Source organism: Carcharodon carcharias, chromosome 14 (assembly GCF_017639515.1).
Source record: "Carcharodon carcharias isolate sCarCar2 chromosome 14, sCarCar2.pri, whole genome shotgun sequence".
Lineage (NCBI taxonomy): Eukaryota > Metazoa > Chordata > Chondrichthyes > Lamniformes > Lamnidae > Carcharodon > Carcharodon carcharias.
In genome coordinates this window covers 143,939,273-143,956,611 of record NC_054480.1, presented here as the reverse complement: position 1 = coordinate 143,956,611, position 17,339 = coordinate 143,939,273, and the positions used below count along the sequence as shown (strand labels likewise).

Below are 17,339 nucleotides of genomic sequence, written 5' to 3'. Positions count from 1 at the left end.
CTAGGTGCACTTGAGAAGGTGGTGGTGAGCTGCTTTCTTGAACCACTGCAGTCCATGTGGTGCAGGTACAACCACAGTGCTGTTAGGAAGGGAGTTCCAGGATTTTGACCCAGCGACAGTGAAGGAACAGTTCTTGTTCCAAGTGTGTGACTTGGAGGGGAATTTGCATCTTCCCATGTGTTTGTTTTCCTTGGTCATCTAGGTGGTGAAGCTGATGGTTTGAAATTTTCTGTAAAAGGAGCCTTGGCAAGTTGCTGCAGTGATGCTTGTAGATGGTACACACTGCTGTTACTGTGCATAGGTGGTGGATGGGCTGCTGATCAAGTGGGCTGCTTGGATGATGTTAAGCTTCTTGAGTGTTGTTGGAGGCACTTCTGCAGTGATACCCTGCAGTTGAGATGAGTGGCCCCCAGCAATCACAACCATCTTCCTTTACACTAGGTCTGATGACAACTAGTGAAGAGTTTTCTCCCTGATTCCCATTGACTTCAGTTTTGCTAGGGTACCTTGGTCTGATGCTGCCTTGATGTCAAGGGCTGTCTCTCTTACCTCACCTGTGGTATTCAGCTCTTCTGTCCATGTTTGGGCCAAGGCTGCAATGAGGTCTGGAGCCAAGTGGACCTGTCAGAACTCATTGGTCAGCATGTTATTGCTGAGTAAGTGCTGCTTGATAGCACTGTCAATGACACCTTCCATCACTTTGCTGATAATCGAGAGCAAACTTAACATATGGAAAAAAAATCCTTTAAAGATTAATCAAGCTAAGGAAAGTAAGGATCGAGAGTTGTAAATAAAATTCAGGAGTCAGAGAGTTAATTGAGAAATCCTTAAACTTCTTGACACTGAGCAACTTATTGGCAAAAGTCAAAAAGCAGAGCAAACATGTGCAAATTTAACTGGGGAGTGGTGTAAACTGTAAAGTAGGTCAAAACTGTTAAGTTGGACCTCTAGTATGTAATGATGCCAGAGATAAGACATGCATTTGGCCTCTGGGGAATGGGGACAGCAAAGTGAGAATTAGCAACATATCTGTGGTCTACAATCAACCGCAGGGTATTGCCCATCAGGCGCTGAGGTTATAACCCAGCTTGCAAGTGCAGAGATCTCACTGTAAAAATGACAGTTTTAATCAGGTTAATGGCAGATAAGTAGGTCAAAATGATCTTTGTAATTTGTGCCTACACCGTTGCATTTTCACCCCAAAATATCATGCCTGGCAGTAAAATTACAACTGAGTTGTTCCAGTTTCCAGAGCTCTGCAATCTCTGCATTGGTGGGTCTATAGTATACTGAGTTTATAGCGTCCCGCTCAGAAGTATAAGTTCTTGGTCTGAATAGGCCATAGAACAATGTACTCATTGAATGCAAGTCTAGGACTGACTGGTTATTAAGCAGCTTTTTAGGCATCACTGTTTTTTGTTAGTAATCATGGAAAGGAGTATAATTTTTTTTCTAAATATAACCTACTAATCTTTAGAAGCTTCTGAACACCAACATGTTCTTAAATGGAGGATCTGTTTGCATTTTCTTAGAATGTGCTTTTTTTCTGGATTCTTTCAGAAAGAGTAGCTTATTCATTTAAAATGATGTTTGTTTTCTGCAATGAACTATATACAGCTTTTCTGGAGATTGAATTTGTCGCCAGTCCTTATGGATAGTGTGCAGGAAGGAGAACACAGATGTACAAGGCCTTGACAAAATAGATATATGCATAGAATACCTTATATTGCTGAGATCAAATACCAAGCCAGAGAAGAGAAATTGTTCATTTATAATTAACCATATTGTATTTAATTATTTGAAGTGTTATACGTGGGTGATATAAAGTACAAATGCTGAGACCCAAAATCAATGGGAGCAGAATCTTGCAATTAGTGTCAGGATGTTCCTGCAGGGAACATTCAGCGATAACTCTGGCAGAGTCTTCAGGATCAGGGAGAGGTTTCCGAATTTTAAACAATCAAGGCAGATGCTGCTGAATGTGGGGCACATCTCAAGTACCTGCAATGGTGGACAAACAGCAAAATGTGGCTTTGGATGCCAGGTTAGGAAGCAACCACAAAACTGTCTCCTGTACAGGGGTCCAGGTCACATCCCAGGTCTGTAACTCCAGATGGGACTGACTTCTGCCAGTTGATGGGCTGGTACCCTGGGTCTCCACGCAGAATCTTGACCATCAGCGATTCCTCTGCTGTTTTATAACCTGTCAATGTGGAAACTTTGGGCTGAACGTTCGCTCGCCCTCCCTGCCATTGCCACCCCCATGATTGGGGTTGGTGGAGGTTCCCAGTCCATCCGGGAACTTTGGCAGCAAGCTGAGGCCCAACCTACACTGGCCCAATTTTCCTCCCAACCCGTCCTAATGCACTCCTACTGGGATTACAGCAAGTGTCACCCAGAAGGATTGCAGGTCATTGGTACCAATAACAAAAAGATCAATGTTAATTTCTTTCTTCCGATGGTTCTTAAATCATGCAGATGTTCCTGTGCAGCGGCCTCAATAGTGACCTTTTATTGTACTAGCATTTATTAGCATCATACTTCTTTCATGGGGAAACTGCATTCAAAAAACACATGCTTCAGTTAAAGGCCACTTATCTAAGATTTAGGCATTTTCTTTATGTGATATAGCAAAATAATTAAATTAAACAACAAAACTAGATTTCAATGTAAACATTTTATTATTGTTCACTTTTTCACTATATAAAACGTGTGGGATCCACAAATTCAGTGGTTAATACAAAGGTTCTTTAGTATTGGAGGTTAAGACCTAGCAAATTCGTTTTTTGCTTGGTATATCGCAGGCTCCCCATGCTACTGGGCTTTGGGATCAAGTCTGACAATTTATGGGAGTGGTGAATGAGTGAGGAAGGACAAGCATCTAGAGTATGGGAAACCCTCTGGTAGTATGAGGGGTACAGGGCAGGTGCCTGATTAACATTCAGGTTTGGAGCACAGATTCCATAGTGGGAGTCCGGCAGAAGAACACTTGCCAAAGCCATGTGACGCTGAATTTGCTCTTGTAGATCTGCACTATGTTGTGGCAGAGTGGAACATTCTGGTACCTGAATGTTGATGTTTTCATCAATTAATCCAACCTTTTCAATGGGACCTGCAAGAAACATATTATTTAGAGGATAAGATTATTTTTTAAAAAGACAAAGAATCAAAGTGCAGGCAATCGAAACATTCCCTGTTCTGGAGATAGTTGCATGGAAAGATTCCAAGTGAAAACCACACATTTCGGCATTGTTATTGAATAATGAATTGAAACAGTGAAGTATTCTAGGCTTCTCTTGCAGACCTCCTTGGATAATGCCAGTCTCTAACCTGACCTCATTGCTGAGGAAGGTACATAGTTCTTTTTAAAAGGAAAGGAGTTAAAAACAAACAGCCAGGGTTCCCACTCCTGCTTTCTGTTTACTGGTATTTAACAGGAAATACACTTGTGAATTTTGACTGAGGACATGTTCAAATATTGCAATGATGCCCTCTACTGTTTAGTAATCTGCCAACAAAACTCAGTTTAGGTGTGATGTAAGGTAGACATTTTTTTTAAAAAAAAGGGGGACCCATAGAATAATAAGGCCACCTTGCAAGGTTTTTAAGTTTGCGCGTTCTATAAACTTCAGTCGAGTTTAACTTCAATGTTATTGTGCTCATTGTGCAGGCAAATGGGTGCAATGATAACTAATTTAGCAGCGCAGAGGCCTCTATCCAATCTGCACTGACGTTCAGGCCACCTCTAAGTTTGTCGGAGCCCCTTGCTTTTAGGTGATTCTGGCAGCTGTTTGAAATGAGATTTCACAGACTGCCCGCTTGTCAAAATTGCTTCATGTTCGTGAGCTGACAGTAAATTTAGAAACGAAACTTAACTGAATTTTTTGGCCTGGTCTGAGTAGAAGCACTTGTTTTCTCTCTGTTAACTGACAAAGCTTGCACACGGCTCCTTGGCCTACTTCAGGGAGGATGCGCAATATTGCAGATAGCAACAAAATGTTGACTCGGATTGTCGAAAAATAATAGCGTAATAAAGAGTCCTACATTCCTACAAGTATCGAGTGTGACCCCTAACCTGAGCTAGAATTTTTGTAGTCATCTCAGGGTCTGACTTATTCTTTGTTTTTGTAATTTTAACATTTTTTTTTAAGTTAGAAGACTTGCCTTTTATTAGCCCCTGAAGCATCCTGAGCCAGGCAGGTCCAACAGCTGTCCCACTCATCACAGGCCAATTTCAGTAAGATAGCCTAAAGCAGACATGACATATGTAGGAGGCCCACTGTGTGTTATAGGCAGCCATCAGGAACGCCTGATAAATTAGTCTGACTCCATTTCAAGTGGGACATTTTTCAGACGTCCTTATGGCACAGGTTGTTGGTCCCCAAAAATTGAGCCTTATACGCCCATAAAACAGGCACAGGATCCAATTACTACCCCACTGAGCCCAACAGGAGATCCACAACAGATCCAAAATTGTTTAGCAGCAGTTTTCGAGCCTCTCTCATCGCTTTTGGCTCACGCGTTCCCTAACAGTTCTGATTTACTAGTACCTTTACAGGTAACTGACAACATGTGAGAACAAGAGCAGCGAAACATTGAGGCAAAAGTATAACTGAAAATCACGATAACAGGAAGCTTGATGAATATATCCAGAAATTACATGCTGTACACAAACATTTCATTTAAGGATACAGGTTGTACACACAAGAACGAACCTGAAGAGAGAATCTGAAACCACCCAGTTTTCAGCTTCTTACCTATGTTTGCTGTAAAAATATGTTTTGCTGGCTTTTCTCTGCCTGGCTGTTGTGCAGCCCGAGTTGTGCTTCTAATTACAGATGTTGATGTGTTGTCTATGGAGCCACAAAATTCTGAGTCTTTTTGTTGGATGTGATATTTGCCTTTTTCCAATTTGATTTTTCTTTCCCCCCTGTCACTTTTCTTCATCCATTGACTTTCTTCCATCAGAAATTCATCTCTTTCTGAACTGCGCTGATGCTTACGATACTTGGCTCGTCTATTCTTGAACCAGACCTAAATTAGGTGGATAATTAGTATTTTTGTTTAATGATATAGACTTATTCAATAGATGGTTTAGGATCTTCCAATAATCATTTTGGATCCGTGAAGCACATTTGTGTCAAAATTTAGAAACAGCCACAAACCCACATTGCTAGTGAATCAGGAAAAAATTCAATTCCTTTTTCAAGGGCGGAATAATATTTCGGCACAGACTAGAAGGGCCTGTTTTCTGTGCTGTAGTGTTCTATGGTTTTTATGGCAGCACTGTACACTGTACAAGCAAACGATCTGCTCCTTAAGGCCATGGCTTAGAGCAAGAGGAATTTGTTTCCTTGTGTTAAGTTTCCTCAGTTCAGAATTAGATTCTCCAAGCCTGGATTTGCAATGACTTCACCTGGGCTCACACTCCTGCCAAAACTCTCATCAACACATGCACTGCCTCTGGTTTCAACTTCACTAATGTCTCCAAAGCCTTGCAATTCCAATGTATCCAAAACTCTGCTACTCGCACAGAGTCCTGCATCAGCTTATACCCAGCAGACACCCGAAGACCCTAAAATAAAAGCAGAAAGTGCTGGAAAAACTCAGGGTCTGGCCACATTCGTAGAGAGATAGTTAAGATCGGTGGAGAGAGAGAGAGAGAGAGAGAGAGTTAAGGTTCCAAGTCCAACATGACTCTTCTTTGGAACCGTCAGGAACCTAGCTGCCTTTTGTATCAGGTTCAGGATCATCATCCTTATTTGCATTAATAATCAGAGCCTTCCCTGGGGTCCGGCGAATCCGAGCGTCCGCCCCAGGACCCCACACTTGGGCGTCACGGTGTCAGAGGGAAGCGACTGAAAGCACCGTCTGTTACACTCGGACACAGCAGCGCTGACCCTCGGCAGCAGTGGCGGAGCCGATTTTATTCCAACTCTCATCTATCGCAGCCCCCATCCCCCGCCAAACTCCCCCAACCCCCAACCCCCATGCCAGGGCTGATGAGCTGTTGAAATTTCCATTCACATCAGCGAGACCAGAAGACCCCCGGGGGAAAATTCCGGCCTTAAAGTTTTCTCCAGTTGGGGTGTCAGTAAAAATGTTCTAACAGAATCCCATGGATTTCTCCCTAACAAAAAGGAGAGCCAACAGTTATGCTCAGCTTTGGAAGTGGGGTGTAGTTTGACATGCGGCACAGTTAACACAGTCAGTAGAGCAGTACAGGCTTGTGACCGAGGGCTCAGTAACTGGGACAATGCTGATGCTCTTTTACACACACACACACACACACACACATACACACATGAACAGGCACCAACACACACACTCACACACACACACACACACACACACACACACACACACACACACTCAGGGACCCAGCCATCAGAGGAAACTTGTATAAAAATGTTACGGGGGGCCCCACACAGGGTGATTGGCCCCACACCCCCCACACCCCTCCTCGGGATGCCCCTGTTAATAATAATTAAGTTTATGAGAGGAGCATTATTTTTTCCATGAATTTAAGCGACGTATAACCAAGTGAGTTTTAATTAAAGTGCATAATGGTAATGAGCGTGGGGCCAGCCTCCCCCAGAAGTTCCAGATTCAAGTCACACTCCAAACGCTGATGGCCACAGAAGATGCTTTCATAACATGGCCAAACAGTTTGATTATCAATCTGAAAATCCTTCCAATACACCTATAGCAGGCGGTAAAAGAGGGACAGTCTCCTGGTCAGCCAGAACCTGCAGAACGCAATGACAAACCACAACCATGGACCAACACATGGAAGTGCATGGTCACCAATGCTCTCACATGGCATGGTACCTGAAGAGAGAGAGAGAGAGAGATAGAATGATAATGGGCAATGCATTTTGTACGATCATGTGTGGATGAGGATTACAAATCCTGGGAAAAATTTTCAGAAACTCTGCACCTACACACGACAGGTCGCTTATCAGAAAATCACAGATGCACAGACCACGATTTGTCTAAATTATTGGATTTCAAACAATAAGTAATAATCTTTATGCATAATTCAAATCAAACATAGTTAGGCCCTAGCGATTTATGGAGACTGGAAAAATTCCATTTTAATTAGATAAGATTCAGGGATTTTTGCCAAAGTTTTGAAATTGCATTCTGTCTATTTCCAGTTCACTGACTAAAAGTGACCTAAATTTTCAAGTTCCATTTTTCAATTACTTGTGTTTCCAATAATTTTGGTTGTGTTCTGGGAATCAGATTAAGTCCATTTTTCTGCAAAATCTATAAATGCATAATATTTTTCTTTAAATCATGAGTTCTGTTGACATCATTGTAGCAACTGGCTTGGAAGAGCCCAAGGGAGGTAAATTTACAAACGCAGTTAAACCTGCAAAATTATTGTAGCAACCTGGGTTCACCATGAGGAATCTCACACCTTCAGTTTCCAAAGTATTTTAACATGCCAGCAGAATTTCATGGATAAAATATAGAATGGTTACAGCACAGAAGAGGCTATTCAGCCCATCGTATCCATGCCAGCTCTCTGCAAGAGAACTCAGCTTGTTCCATTCCCTTACCCTTTCCCTGTAGCTATGCTAATTTTTTCTCTTCAAATAATTACCCAACTTCCTTTTGAAAGCCACAGTCGACTCTTCCTCTGCCATACTCTCAGGCAGGATATTCCGGATCCTAATCACAAGCTACATGAAAAAGTCTTTCCTCAGGTCACTGTTGGTACTTTTGCCATTCACCTTAAATTGGTGTCCCCTGGTTCTTGATACTTCCTCCAATGGGAATAATTTCTCCCTATCTACTCTGCCTAGATTAGATCCCTCATGATTTTGAACACTTCTATCAAATCTCCTCTCAGCCTTCTCTAAAGAGAATAGCAAACTTCTCCAATCTATCCATGTAACTGAAGTCCACCATCCCTGAGCCCATTTTCATAAACTTTTCTGCACCCTCTCTAGTGCCTTCATCTCCATCCTGAAGCGTGATGCCTACAATTGGACACAATACTCCAAATTGAGGCAGAGCCAGTGTTTTATTAATGTTCACGATAACTTCCTGCTTTTGTGTGCCTCTATTTAAAAAGTCCATGATCTCACATGCCTTATAAATCATGTACTCAACCTGCCCTGTCACCTTCAATGAACATACAAATGTTGAGAGATTGAGTCGGTTAGGATTATATTCGCTGGAGTTCAGAAGAATGAGTGGGGATCTCATAGAAACCCATAAAATTCTAACAGGACTAGACAGTGTAGATGCAGGAAGGGTGTTCCCGATGGTGGGGGAGTCCAGAACCAGGGGTCACAGTCTGAGGATATAGGGTAGACCATTTAGGACTGAGATGAGGAGAAATATCTTCACCCAGAGAGTGGTGAGCCTGTGAAATTCATTACCACAGAAAGTAGTTGAGGCCAAAACATTTAAGAAGGAGTTAGATATAACTTTTGGGGCAAAAGGGATCAAAGGGTATGGGGAGAAAGTGGGAATAGGCTATTGAGTTGGATGATCAGCCATGATCATAATGAATGGCGGAGCAGGCTCGAAGGGCCTCCTCCTCCTCCTAGTTTCTATGTTTCTACGTACAAACGTATGAAATAGGAGCAGAAGTAGGCCATTCGGCCCCTTGGGTCAGCTCTGCCATTCAATAAGGTCATGGCTGATCTGTTTGTGTTTGGAGTTCCACATTCCCATTTACCCCTGATAACCCTTGATTCCCTCGCCTAACAAGAATCTATCAACATCCACCTTAAAAATATTCGATGGCCCAGCCTCCCCCACCTTCTGAGGCAGAGAGTTCCAAAGTCACACAACCCACAGAAAAAAATCTCCTCATTTCCATCCTAAAAAGGGTGGCCCCTAGTTTTAAAACAGTGCCCACTAGTTCTGGACTCATCTACAAGAGGAAACATCCTTTCCACCACCACCTTGTTGAGACTGTTCAGGATTTTATATATTTCAGTCAAGTCACCCCTCACTCTTCTAAACTTCAGTGGAAACAAGCCCAGACTTCCTCATAAGACAACCCATTCATTCCAGATATCAATCTAGTAAACCTCCTCTGAAACACCTCCAACACATTTACATCCTTCCTTAAATAAGGAGACAAAAATTGCACACACTGTTCGAGATGCAGTATCACCAATGCTCCGTATAACTGAAGCATATTTATGAGCAATTCCTCTCATAATAAGGAATAGCACTCCATTAGCCTTATATGTACAATTTGTGCACATATACTTGTACGTATCACTGTTCCTGCATCCGCTTTAGAATTGTACCCTTTAGGTTTTATTGTCTCTGCTCATTCTTCCTACCAAAATGTATCTATTTGCACTTCCCTGCATTAAATTGCATCTGCCACCTACCCACTCATCTCACCAGCCTATGTCTTGAAGTCTATCACCATCCTCCACACAGTTCACAATATTTCTTGGCTTCATGTCATCTACAAATTTTGAAATTGTGCCCTGCACACCCAAGTCTAGCGCATTATTATAGATCAAGAAAAGCAGTGGCCCTGGTACCGATCCCTGAGACCTTTCCCCAAACCCTTTCCCCAGTCCAAAAAACAACTGTCCACCCTCTTTGCTTCCTGTCACTCAGCCAACTTAATATCGATGCTGCCACCATCTGTTATTCCATGGGCTTTAACCTTGCTGACAAGCCTGTTATGTAGCACTTAATCAAATGGAAGTCTATCAACCACATGATCCTCATCAACGGTCTCTCTTAGATCGTCAAAAAAACTCAATCCACTTAGTTAAACACTATTTGTCTTTAGGAAATATGTGCTGGCTTTCCTTAATTAATCCACCTTTGTCCAAGTAACTGTTAATTCTGTCCTGGAATATTGTTTCTAAAAGCTTTCCCAGCACTGAAGTTCAATCGACTGGCCTGAAATTGCTGGGCTTATCTTTACCTGCTTTTTTTGAACAAGGGTGTAACATTTCTAATTCTCGACTCCTCTGGCACCATCCCTGTACCTAAGGAAGACTGGAAGATTATGACCAACCAGTGCCTCTACAATTTCCACTCTTACTTCTCTCAGCATTCTCAGATGCATCCCAAATTAGGGGTCGCCTTTTTTAGGACAGAGATGAGAAAAAAATTCTTTCTCAGAGGGTTGTGTGACTTTGGAACTCTCTGCCTCAGAAGGTGGTGGAGGCGGGGTCATTAGGCAGAGGTAAATAGATTCTTGTTAGGCCAAGGAATCAAAGGTTATCGGGGTTAGATGGGAATGTGGAAATTGAAACACAAGAAGATCAGCCATGATCTTATTGAATATTGGAGCAGGCTCGAGGGGCCGAATGGTCTTCTCCTGCTCCTATTTCTTATGTTTTTATGATCCTGCTGACTTACCATCCTCAAGTACAACCAGCTCTCTAAGACCTCCTCTCTATCGATTTTTAGCCCATCCAACATCTCAACCACTTCCTCTTTCACCGTGACTTTAACAGCATTTTATTCCTTGGTAAAGGCAGATGCAAAGTCCTCATTTTGTACCTCAGGCATGCCCTCTCCTTCCATGCGTAAATCCCTTTCTTAGTCCCTAGTCAGCTCCATCCCTCCTTTTCCTAACAGCATTATCATAATTATTTGCAACTCTTCCTCAAATTTGAATAAGATCTAATTTATCTAATTTATCTAATTTAAGATATGTTTTATCAATTTCCCTTTATAAAAAACAAAAGTGGAAACTATTTGTTTCACAAAATATGTTAAAATAATTTCTCAGTTTCATTTAGCTGGAAGGTCCATCATTGTTAGATGTGACATTTTCCACAGTGATCAATAGAGTTCTCTAATTGGCTAACAGGGGTGCATTTTCATTGAAAGGATGGGGACAATGTTACATTTTCCTTTCAATCCACGCCATTGATAATAAAGAGCTGCCCTATAATATAACTACCTATAGAGAATATAGCTATCTATCTGGTATTGAACTGACAATGTTCTCACCAAACAACGGCCAGCTTCAGTAATGGGCAATCTTGGTATTCAGATGTAGTCATCTGTCCAGGAGGTTGACCCATAGGAATTATATCAGGTATACTGTACTCTCTGACCCACCCCTGAATTTACCTGAATTCTTGCCTCTGGAAGATCGACATACATTGCAAGCCTCTCCCTCATCTCCACATCAGGATAGTGTGTTTTCTGAAAAGCTCGCTCCAGTGCCTCCAGTTGCTGGGTTGTAAAGGCTGTTCTGCTCCGTCTCTGTTTCTGATGACAGGTGCCGTATCTCGCTTCTAGGATTATTTCTGCCAAACATCAATAAACATCTGTTTAAGTAAAATAAAGTCTGAAAAATTTTGTCTTCCTAAGTAAGGTAGGCACTACCTTTCACACCTTTGAAGAACAACAATAATACTTTTAACACTTCTTTAAAAATTGTGGGTGTGGATGACTTTGATATTTATTGTCTTCCCCCAGCTGCCAAGTGTAGGTGGGAGTGATCCACTTTCTAGCCATCCTTTTCCTTTACATTTAAGTGGCTGCCGAGCCATTCCAAATGTCATTAAAAGTCACCAACTTGGTCTGAACTAGAATTACGTACAGGCCAGACCAGATAAGAATGGGAGGTGCTTTTCTGAGGTCACTGGTGAACCAGATTGGTTTTACAACAAGCTAACAGATTCCGTGGTGATTTTTCTGATGCCAGCCAGAAAAGAGACCAAATTTATTGAATTAAATTCAACTGTGATGAGAGTTGAATTCATGTCCTCTAGGCTTCTAGTGTAGTATTGTTACAGTACCATACCCAAATATTACACATGGTACAACATAAGGGCACATTTAATTTGTGCCCAATGTCTGCATCTTTATGAAGTCCCCAGATCACTCCACAGTGCCAGAGGAAGTCAGCAACAGAGTTTGGGTACTTGCACCTTGATGGGTGGGGATGGAACAAGAGGGATGCTGCTGAGGGTCACCCTGAAAAGAGAGAGACAGAAAGTAAACTTTTGAATACGAAAGAAATTAAAATGAGATACAGGAGTCAAAGGAAAATCAGACAGAAAAGGCAAGACCCCAGCAACACAGAAACAGTGATAAAGTCTAAGATTCCATTTGAATATCCAAAATCTGTCCTTCAAAAGTTTGACCTATGTAATTATTTGCTTATAGAAACTTTTAGGAAATATGATGTCGAAAAGGGAAGGAAAAAAATTACTGAAAATACAAAGTGGCTGTAAAACTACCATGGCAGATCTGCTTTCTCTCATTCTCCCAGTTCCTTCGCCTCCATCGCATCTGTTCTGATGATGCCACTTTCAAAAACAGTTCCTCTGACATGTCCTCCTTCTTCCTTAACCGAGGTTTTCTACCCACGGTGGTTGACAGGGCCCTCAACCGTGTCCAGCCCGTCTCCCACGCATCCGCCCTCACACCTTCTCCTCCCTCCCAGAAACATGATAGGGTCCACCTTGTCCTCACTTATCACCCCACCAGCCTCCGCATTCAAAGGATCATCCTCCGCTATTTCTGTCAACTCCAGTATGATGCCACCACCAACCACATCTTCCCTTCACCCCCCCCGGCGGCATTCTGTAGGGATCGTTCCCTCCGGGACACCCTGGTCCACTCCCCATCACCCCCTACTCCTCAACCCCCTCCCACGGCACCCTCCCATACAACGCAGAAGATGCAACACCTGCCCCTTTACTTCCCCTCTCCTCACCGTCCAAGGGCCCAAACGCTCCTTTCAAGTGAAGCAGCATTTCACTTGCACTTCCCTTAACTTAGTCTACTGCATTCGTTGCTCCCAATGCGGTTTCCTCTACGTTGGAGAGACCAAACGCAGACTGGGTGACCGCTTTTCAGAACACCTTCGGTCTGTCCGCAAGCATTACCCAGACCTCTCTGTCGCTTGCCATTTCAACACACCACCCTGCTCTCATGCCCACATGTCCATCCTTGGCCTGCTGCATTGTTCCACTGAAGCTCAACGCAAACTGGAGGAACAGCACCTCATCTTCCGACTAGGCACTTTACAGCCTTCCGGACTGAATATTGAGTTCAACAATTTTAGATCATGACCTCTCTCCTCCATCCCCAGCCCCTTTCCGATTTTTCCCCTCCTTTTTGTTTTTTCCAATAATTTATATAGATTTTTCTTTTCCCACCTACTTCCATTATTTTTAAGTGTATATCCATCCATTGTTTTATCTCTACCTTTTAGCCTATTTCGATCCCTTCCCCCCCACCCCACGCCCACTAGGGCTATCTGTACCTTGCTCGTCCTGCTTTCTACCCTTAATTAGCACATTCCTTTAGATAATATCACCACCTTCAACACCTCTTTGTCCTTTTGTCTGTGACACCTTTTGGTTATCTCCACCTATCACTGGCCCTCTATCCAGCTCTACTTGTCTCACCCCACTCCCTTAAACCAACTTATATTTCACCTTCCCTCTATTTCACTTAGTTCTGTTGAAGGGTCATATGGACTCGAAACGTTCACTGTGTTCCTCTCTGCAGATGCTCCAGACCTGCTGAGCTTTTCCAGGTATTTTTGTTTTTGTTATGGCAGATCTCCCGTTCATTATAGAAAATACCCAATTTTAACTTGTAATAAAATCAACGGAAATGGCAATGCATATGAGAGAGTGGTGGTTATGTTACTGGACTAGTAATCCCAGATTCTGTTAAGAATGTGTGCAAATGTACCCTTCATTACCAGCAAGTTTTGACTGGGAAGCTCAAGTGACATCACTTGAAGCAAAAGCTGATCATTTGAAGTTGCAAAACATGAGTCTTAATAAAACATTTGAATGGCAGTTATCATTTCCAATCTCGCTGCCTTTTGTTTTACTCGGTGCCAGAATAATGAATACTCACCAGCTAAGTGTTCAGCCACTGTAAGGGTTTGAATAACTGGCGGCTGCCCTCCCGTCCGTGTTTGCTGCAATTGGTCATTCAGCTGTTGGTGCAAGTAAAACCCTGTAGCCAATGAATTCATGCTCTGCAGATGATGGCTGTTCCCTCTGTAATAATACACTGTGTTCATCTTCTTTAGGAAACGTTGCTATGCAGAGAGGTGAACTTTACTCTTTATAGTTTTTGAACTAATACCTAAAGAGAAAAAAATGTGAAATTACTTTTCGGGATATATTAAGTTAAAAAATGTAAACATATTCTTGTTTGTTATCTTCTCACCCCCTTCTTGTGCCTTCACTGGTTAGAGAGGGGACAGAAATGATCATTCTTTATTGTACCGGCGACTGTTGAAAAAGTTAGCAATTGACAGCGTATTCAGTAGCAGGCATGAACTTTATACTTCTTAGATCATAATTCAATGGTAACACTCTCACCCAAGTCACAAGGTCATGAGTCAAGTCTCACTCCAGAGACTTGACAGCATAATCCAGGCTGACGCTCCAGTGTACTGAGGGAGTACTAAACTGTTCAAGGTGCCATCCTTCAGATTAAGAATTAAACTGGCTTTGCCTGCTCTCTTGGGTCAGTGTAAAGGATCCCATGGCGGAATTGTATTTGAACTCTCCCAGTGTCCTTTTCCAATATCTATCCCCAAGCAATATTGCTAAACATATTGCTTTGTCATTAGTCTATGAGGCCTTACTATGTACAAATTGGCTGCAACATTTCCCTGCAGTACAACAGCAAAATTGTGAAATATACCATATTAATGTAATGTCTTTCTTTTAATGTTAATTGAGTAACTCATAATATCAGGAGGCATCATTTTGTAACTACAATCACATCCATTTCTATCCAATACAGATTAATGCAAATCCATTTATAAACAAGGGTTTTCTGAATCCAGTCTTCTCTATTCCTTTTGAAGATACTCTAGCCCATTTTAATAAAAACTCTTCAATGTGACATTTGGACAAATAAGACAACACCTGAGAAAGGTCATGGGGGAGGGGTCCATTAAATAGGTAAATTCGTAAACCCCAACACCAACCTGTCACAAATCATACTACTCTGGAGATGTAGATTATGATTACAACATATAAATGAGTCTCACCTCCTCGCATTTTGGGAAACATTTTAATTTAATAGCTGCCTGCCAGATTTCCAAGGGTCAGAAACCCAGGCACTAAGGGGAGGTGGGGACTGGGGGATACACAGATAACCACTCTTTTGGAGCAGTGCTTGTGGTCCAAGAGGAGCAGGAGTGATTCTCTACATCTTCAGGTAAATCTTCTGCCAAATCTCTCCTCCTTTGATGACTCCACACCCAGGATCCACAGAATAATGAGATCAGTGCAGCTTCCAGACTCTTAGTAAAGGACACAACTAGTATGTTGAGGGTGCACTTCAGATGCCTGTATACCCGAGGGAAGAACTACAATATAATCCTCCTATGGTCTTGAGAATTAAGGCTGTGTGCTGCTCGCTTATGACTTTGCCATAGAAAGAAGGCTTATAAATGCCACAGAAGAGAAAGGCTTCCCAGAACAGCAGAACAAAATTCAGCAGATGAATAGTGGCAGCTTTGTGAGAATGCAGAGGAAAATCTATTGCATTCACATTCCTCTCAAACAGAAGACCTCCTCTTGCCTAACAATTATAGTCACTGCATTGATAGTCCAGCCTTCATCTTTGCCCTAAAAGATGCAATAAGCTAAAAGCCTTCTCTATGCTGCGAAACTTACCATGCTCCCATTCATGCTGTTTTAGGAAAGCAACTTCTACACAAATAACTTTAACAACACAATCATTTTATTGACAATCTATACTGAGTGTGTGGTACTCATGACGTGCAATAGCAGCCAGATATCTACAGCTGTGTCATAATAAGAAATATGACAGGCGAATGTAACAAGCAACTATACACCATGAAAGACTTTTAATGGAGTAAAAACACATGAGGTTGTGAGTGAGGAACATGCCCGAGTGGACGCTATGGATCTAAGGGTTGCTGACACACAAAATAGGAAACATCTCTTTCTCAGCAATCGGAAATGCTTTATGATTTTTGCTTTCTAAATAAGTTACATAACTTGTCTCAGTCAGACCAAGATTACAGGTATGAAGCAGTCCATACTGATTTCTTTCTGAATAAATAAACTGTTGGTGGAACAGTATCGCACTGCCAAACATCTGATATTGCACCCTTCAATTTGAGCTTCACCACCACTGGCCTTCATCACGTTTCCTTGACTTTCCAAATTACAATGAAAATGGTCAAAGCGTAATACTGTTTAACAATAAAGTCCCAGGGTTTCCTGATCTTGGCCCATGCTGCATGATGGGTTCAGAGAGCTGGGCTGGTGAGGGAAGAATGCAGCCAGAGTTTCTGGTTCTGATTTCAATTCGATGACCCTGGCTGGAAAGGGTGCATACCTGAATGGCAACTTGGTGTCAACTGAGATGCCCCAATGGTTGAAAGTTGTGCGTATCCTCACTACCTCTGCCTGTGTATGAAGAACAAACAAGTAGGCAAGTCACCAAGGGACAGGCAGCACCAAAGAACGGTGCTGCAATATCAGGGGTAGAAAGCACCTATTAAACTGAGCCACAAAAACAAGTAATTCAAGTTGAGTGGAGGCAGATTCAGAAATAGGTGCAGCCTTGCTGATGTTTTTTAAAGTAATGTAAATCCCTTGAATGCATTAATCTGGCATCTAACTCTTATGCATTTATTATTTCATGCATTTATATGGAATTATAATTAATTTAATATTATTAGTACTCGGTCCTAGTTTCTAATTATTTTCACTCATAAATATATTCAATGTTACTTCTTCCTGTTGAATACAGATGAAATATTTTGTTGAAAGGTATCTAGGGCCCAACTTTCTTAATCCCTGTCTTGAATGTGAAGATGCCTTCTGGGACTGATAATCTAACAACATTATATATTATTGCATGAAAATATGCACCTCTGGTTCTGAAATATAACACAATTAACCGAGCTGTAATGTTTTATACCAGATACTTGTAATACTCAGAAAAGCTAGGGACAGTGTAGGTCCAAAAAGGCTTTGGGTCCATGTACACAGATTACTAAAACGTAACCAGGTCCAAAAAAGGATGCACTCTCTCCATTAGAAATAGACAATTGGCTATGTGGTTTGAGGAGCACCACTCCACATGTGTGGGGTAAACAGGAAGACAAGTCTCCTTGAATTACCATAGTCAATACAAACATTAAACCTGTGCATTACACGCTAGCCATCTAGCTGAGCGGGCTAACCAAACCCCTCAGTCCCTTTAGGGAGAGTTGGGCATAGATTCACTAGGGGTCCAACTATTCAATTATGTGAAGATGTGATGTAAACTTAACTTGCATTCCACAGAATGCAGAAGGTTAAGGAGTGGGCTCATTGATGTATTTAGAACTTTGATGGGGTAAATAGATAAAA

At 42.0% G+C, this 17,339-nt stretch overlaps 1 protein-coding gene across 1 annotated transcript; it reads right to left on the bottom strand.

Moving 5' to 3' along the window:
* Positions 1-2,718: 2,718 nt before the first annotated feature.
* Positions 2,719-14,070, bottom strand: LOC121287631 (diencephalon/mesencephalon homeobox protein 1-like). Its single transcript, XM_041205564.1, has 4 exons — positions 13,843-14,070; positions 11,086-11,264; positions 4,758-5,034; positions 2,719-3,112 (listed from the first exon to the last, which is right to left on the bottom strand). Exons 1-4 carry the CDS (start codon positions 14,009-14,011, stop codon positions 2,751-2,753), a joined length of 987 nt encoding a protein of 328 aa, XP_041061498.1. The 5' UTR covers positions 14,012-14,070; the 3' UTR covers positions 2,719-2,750.
* Between the last annotated feature and the right edge of the window lie 3,269 nt (positions 14,071-17,339).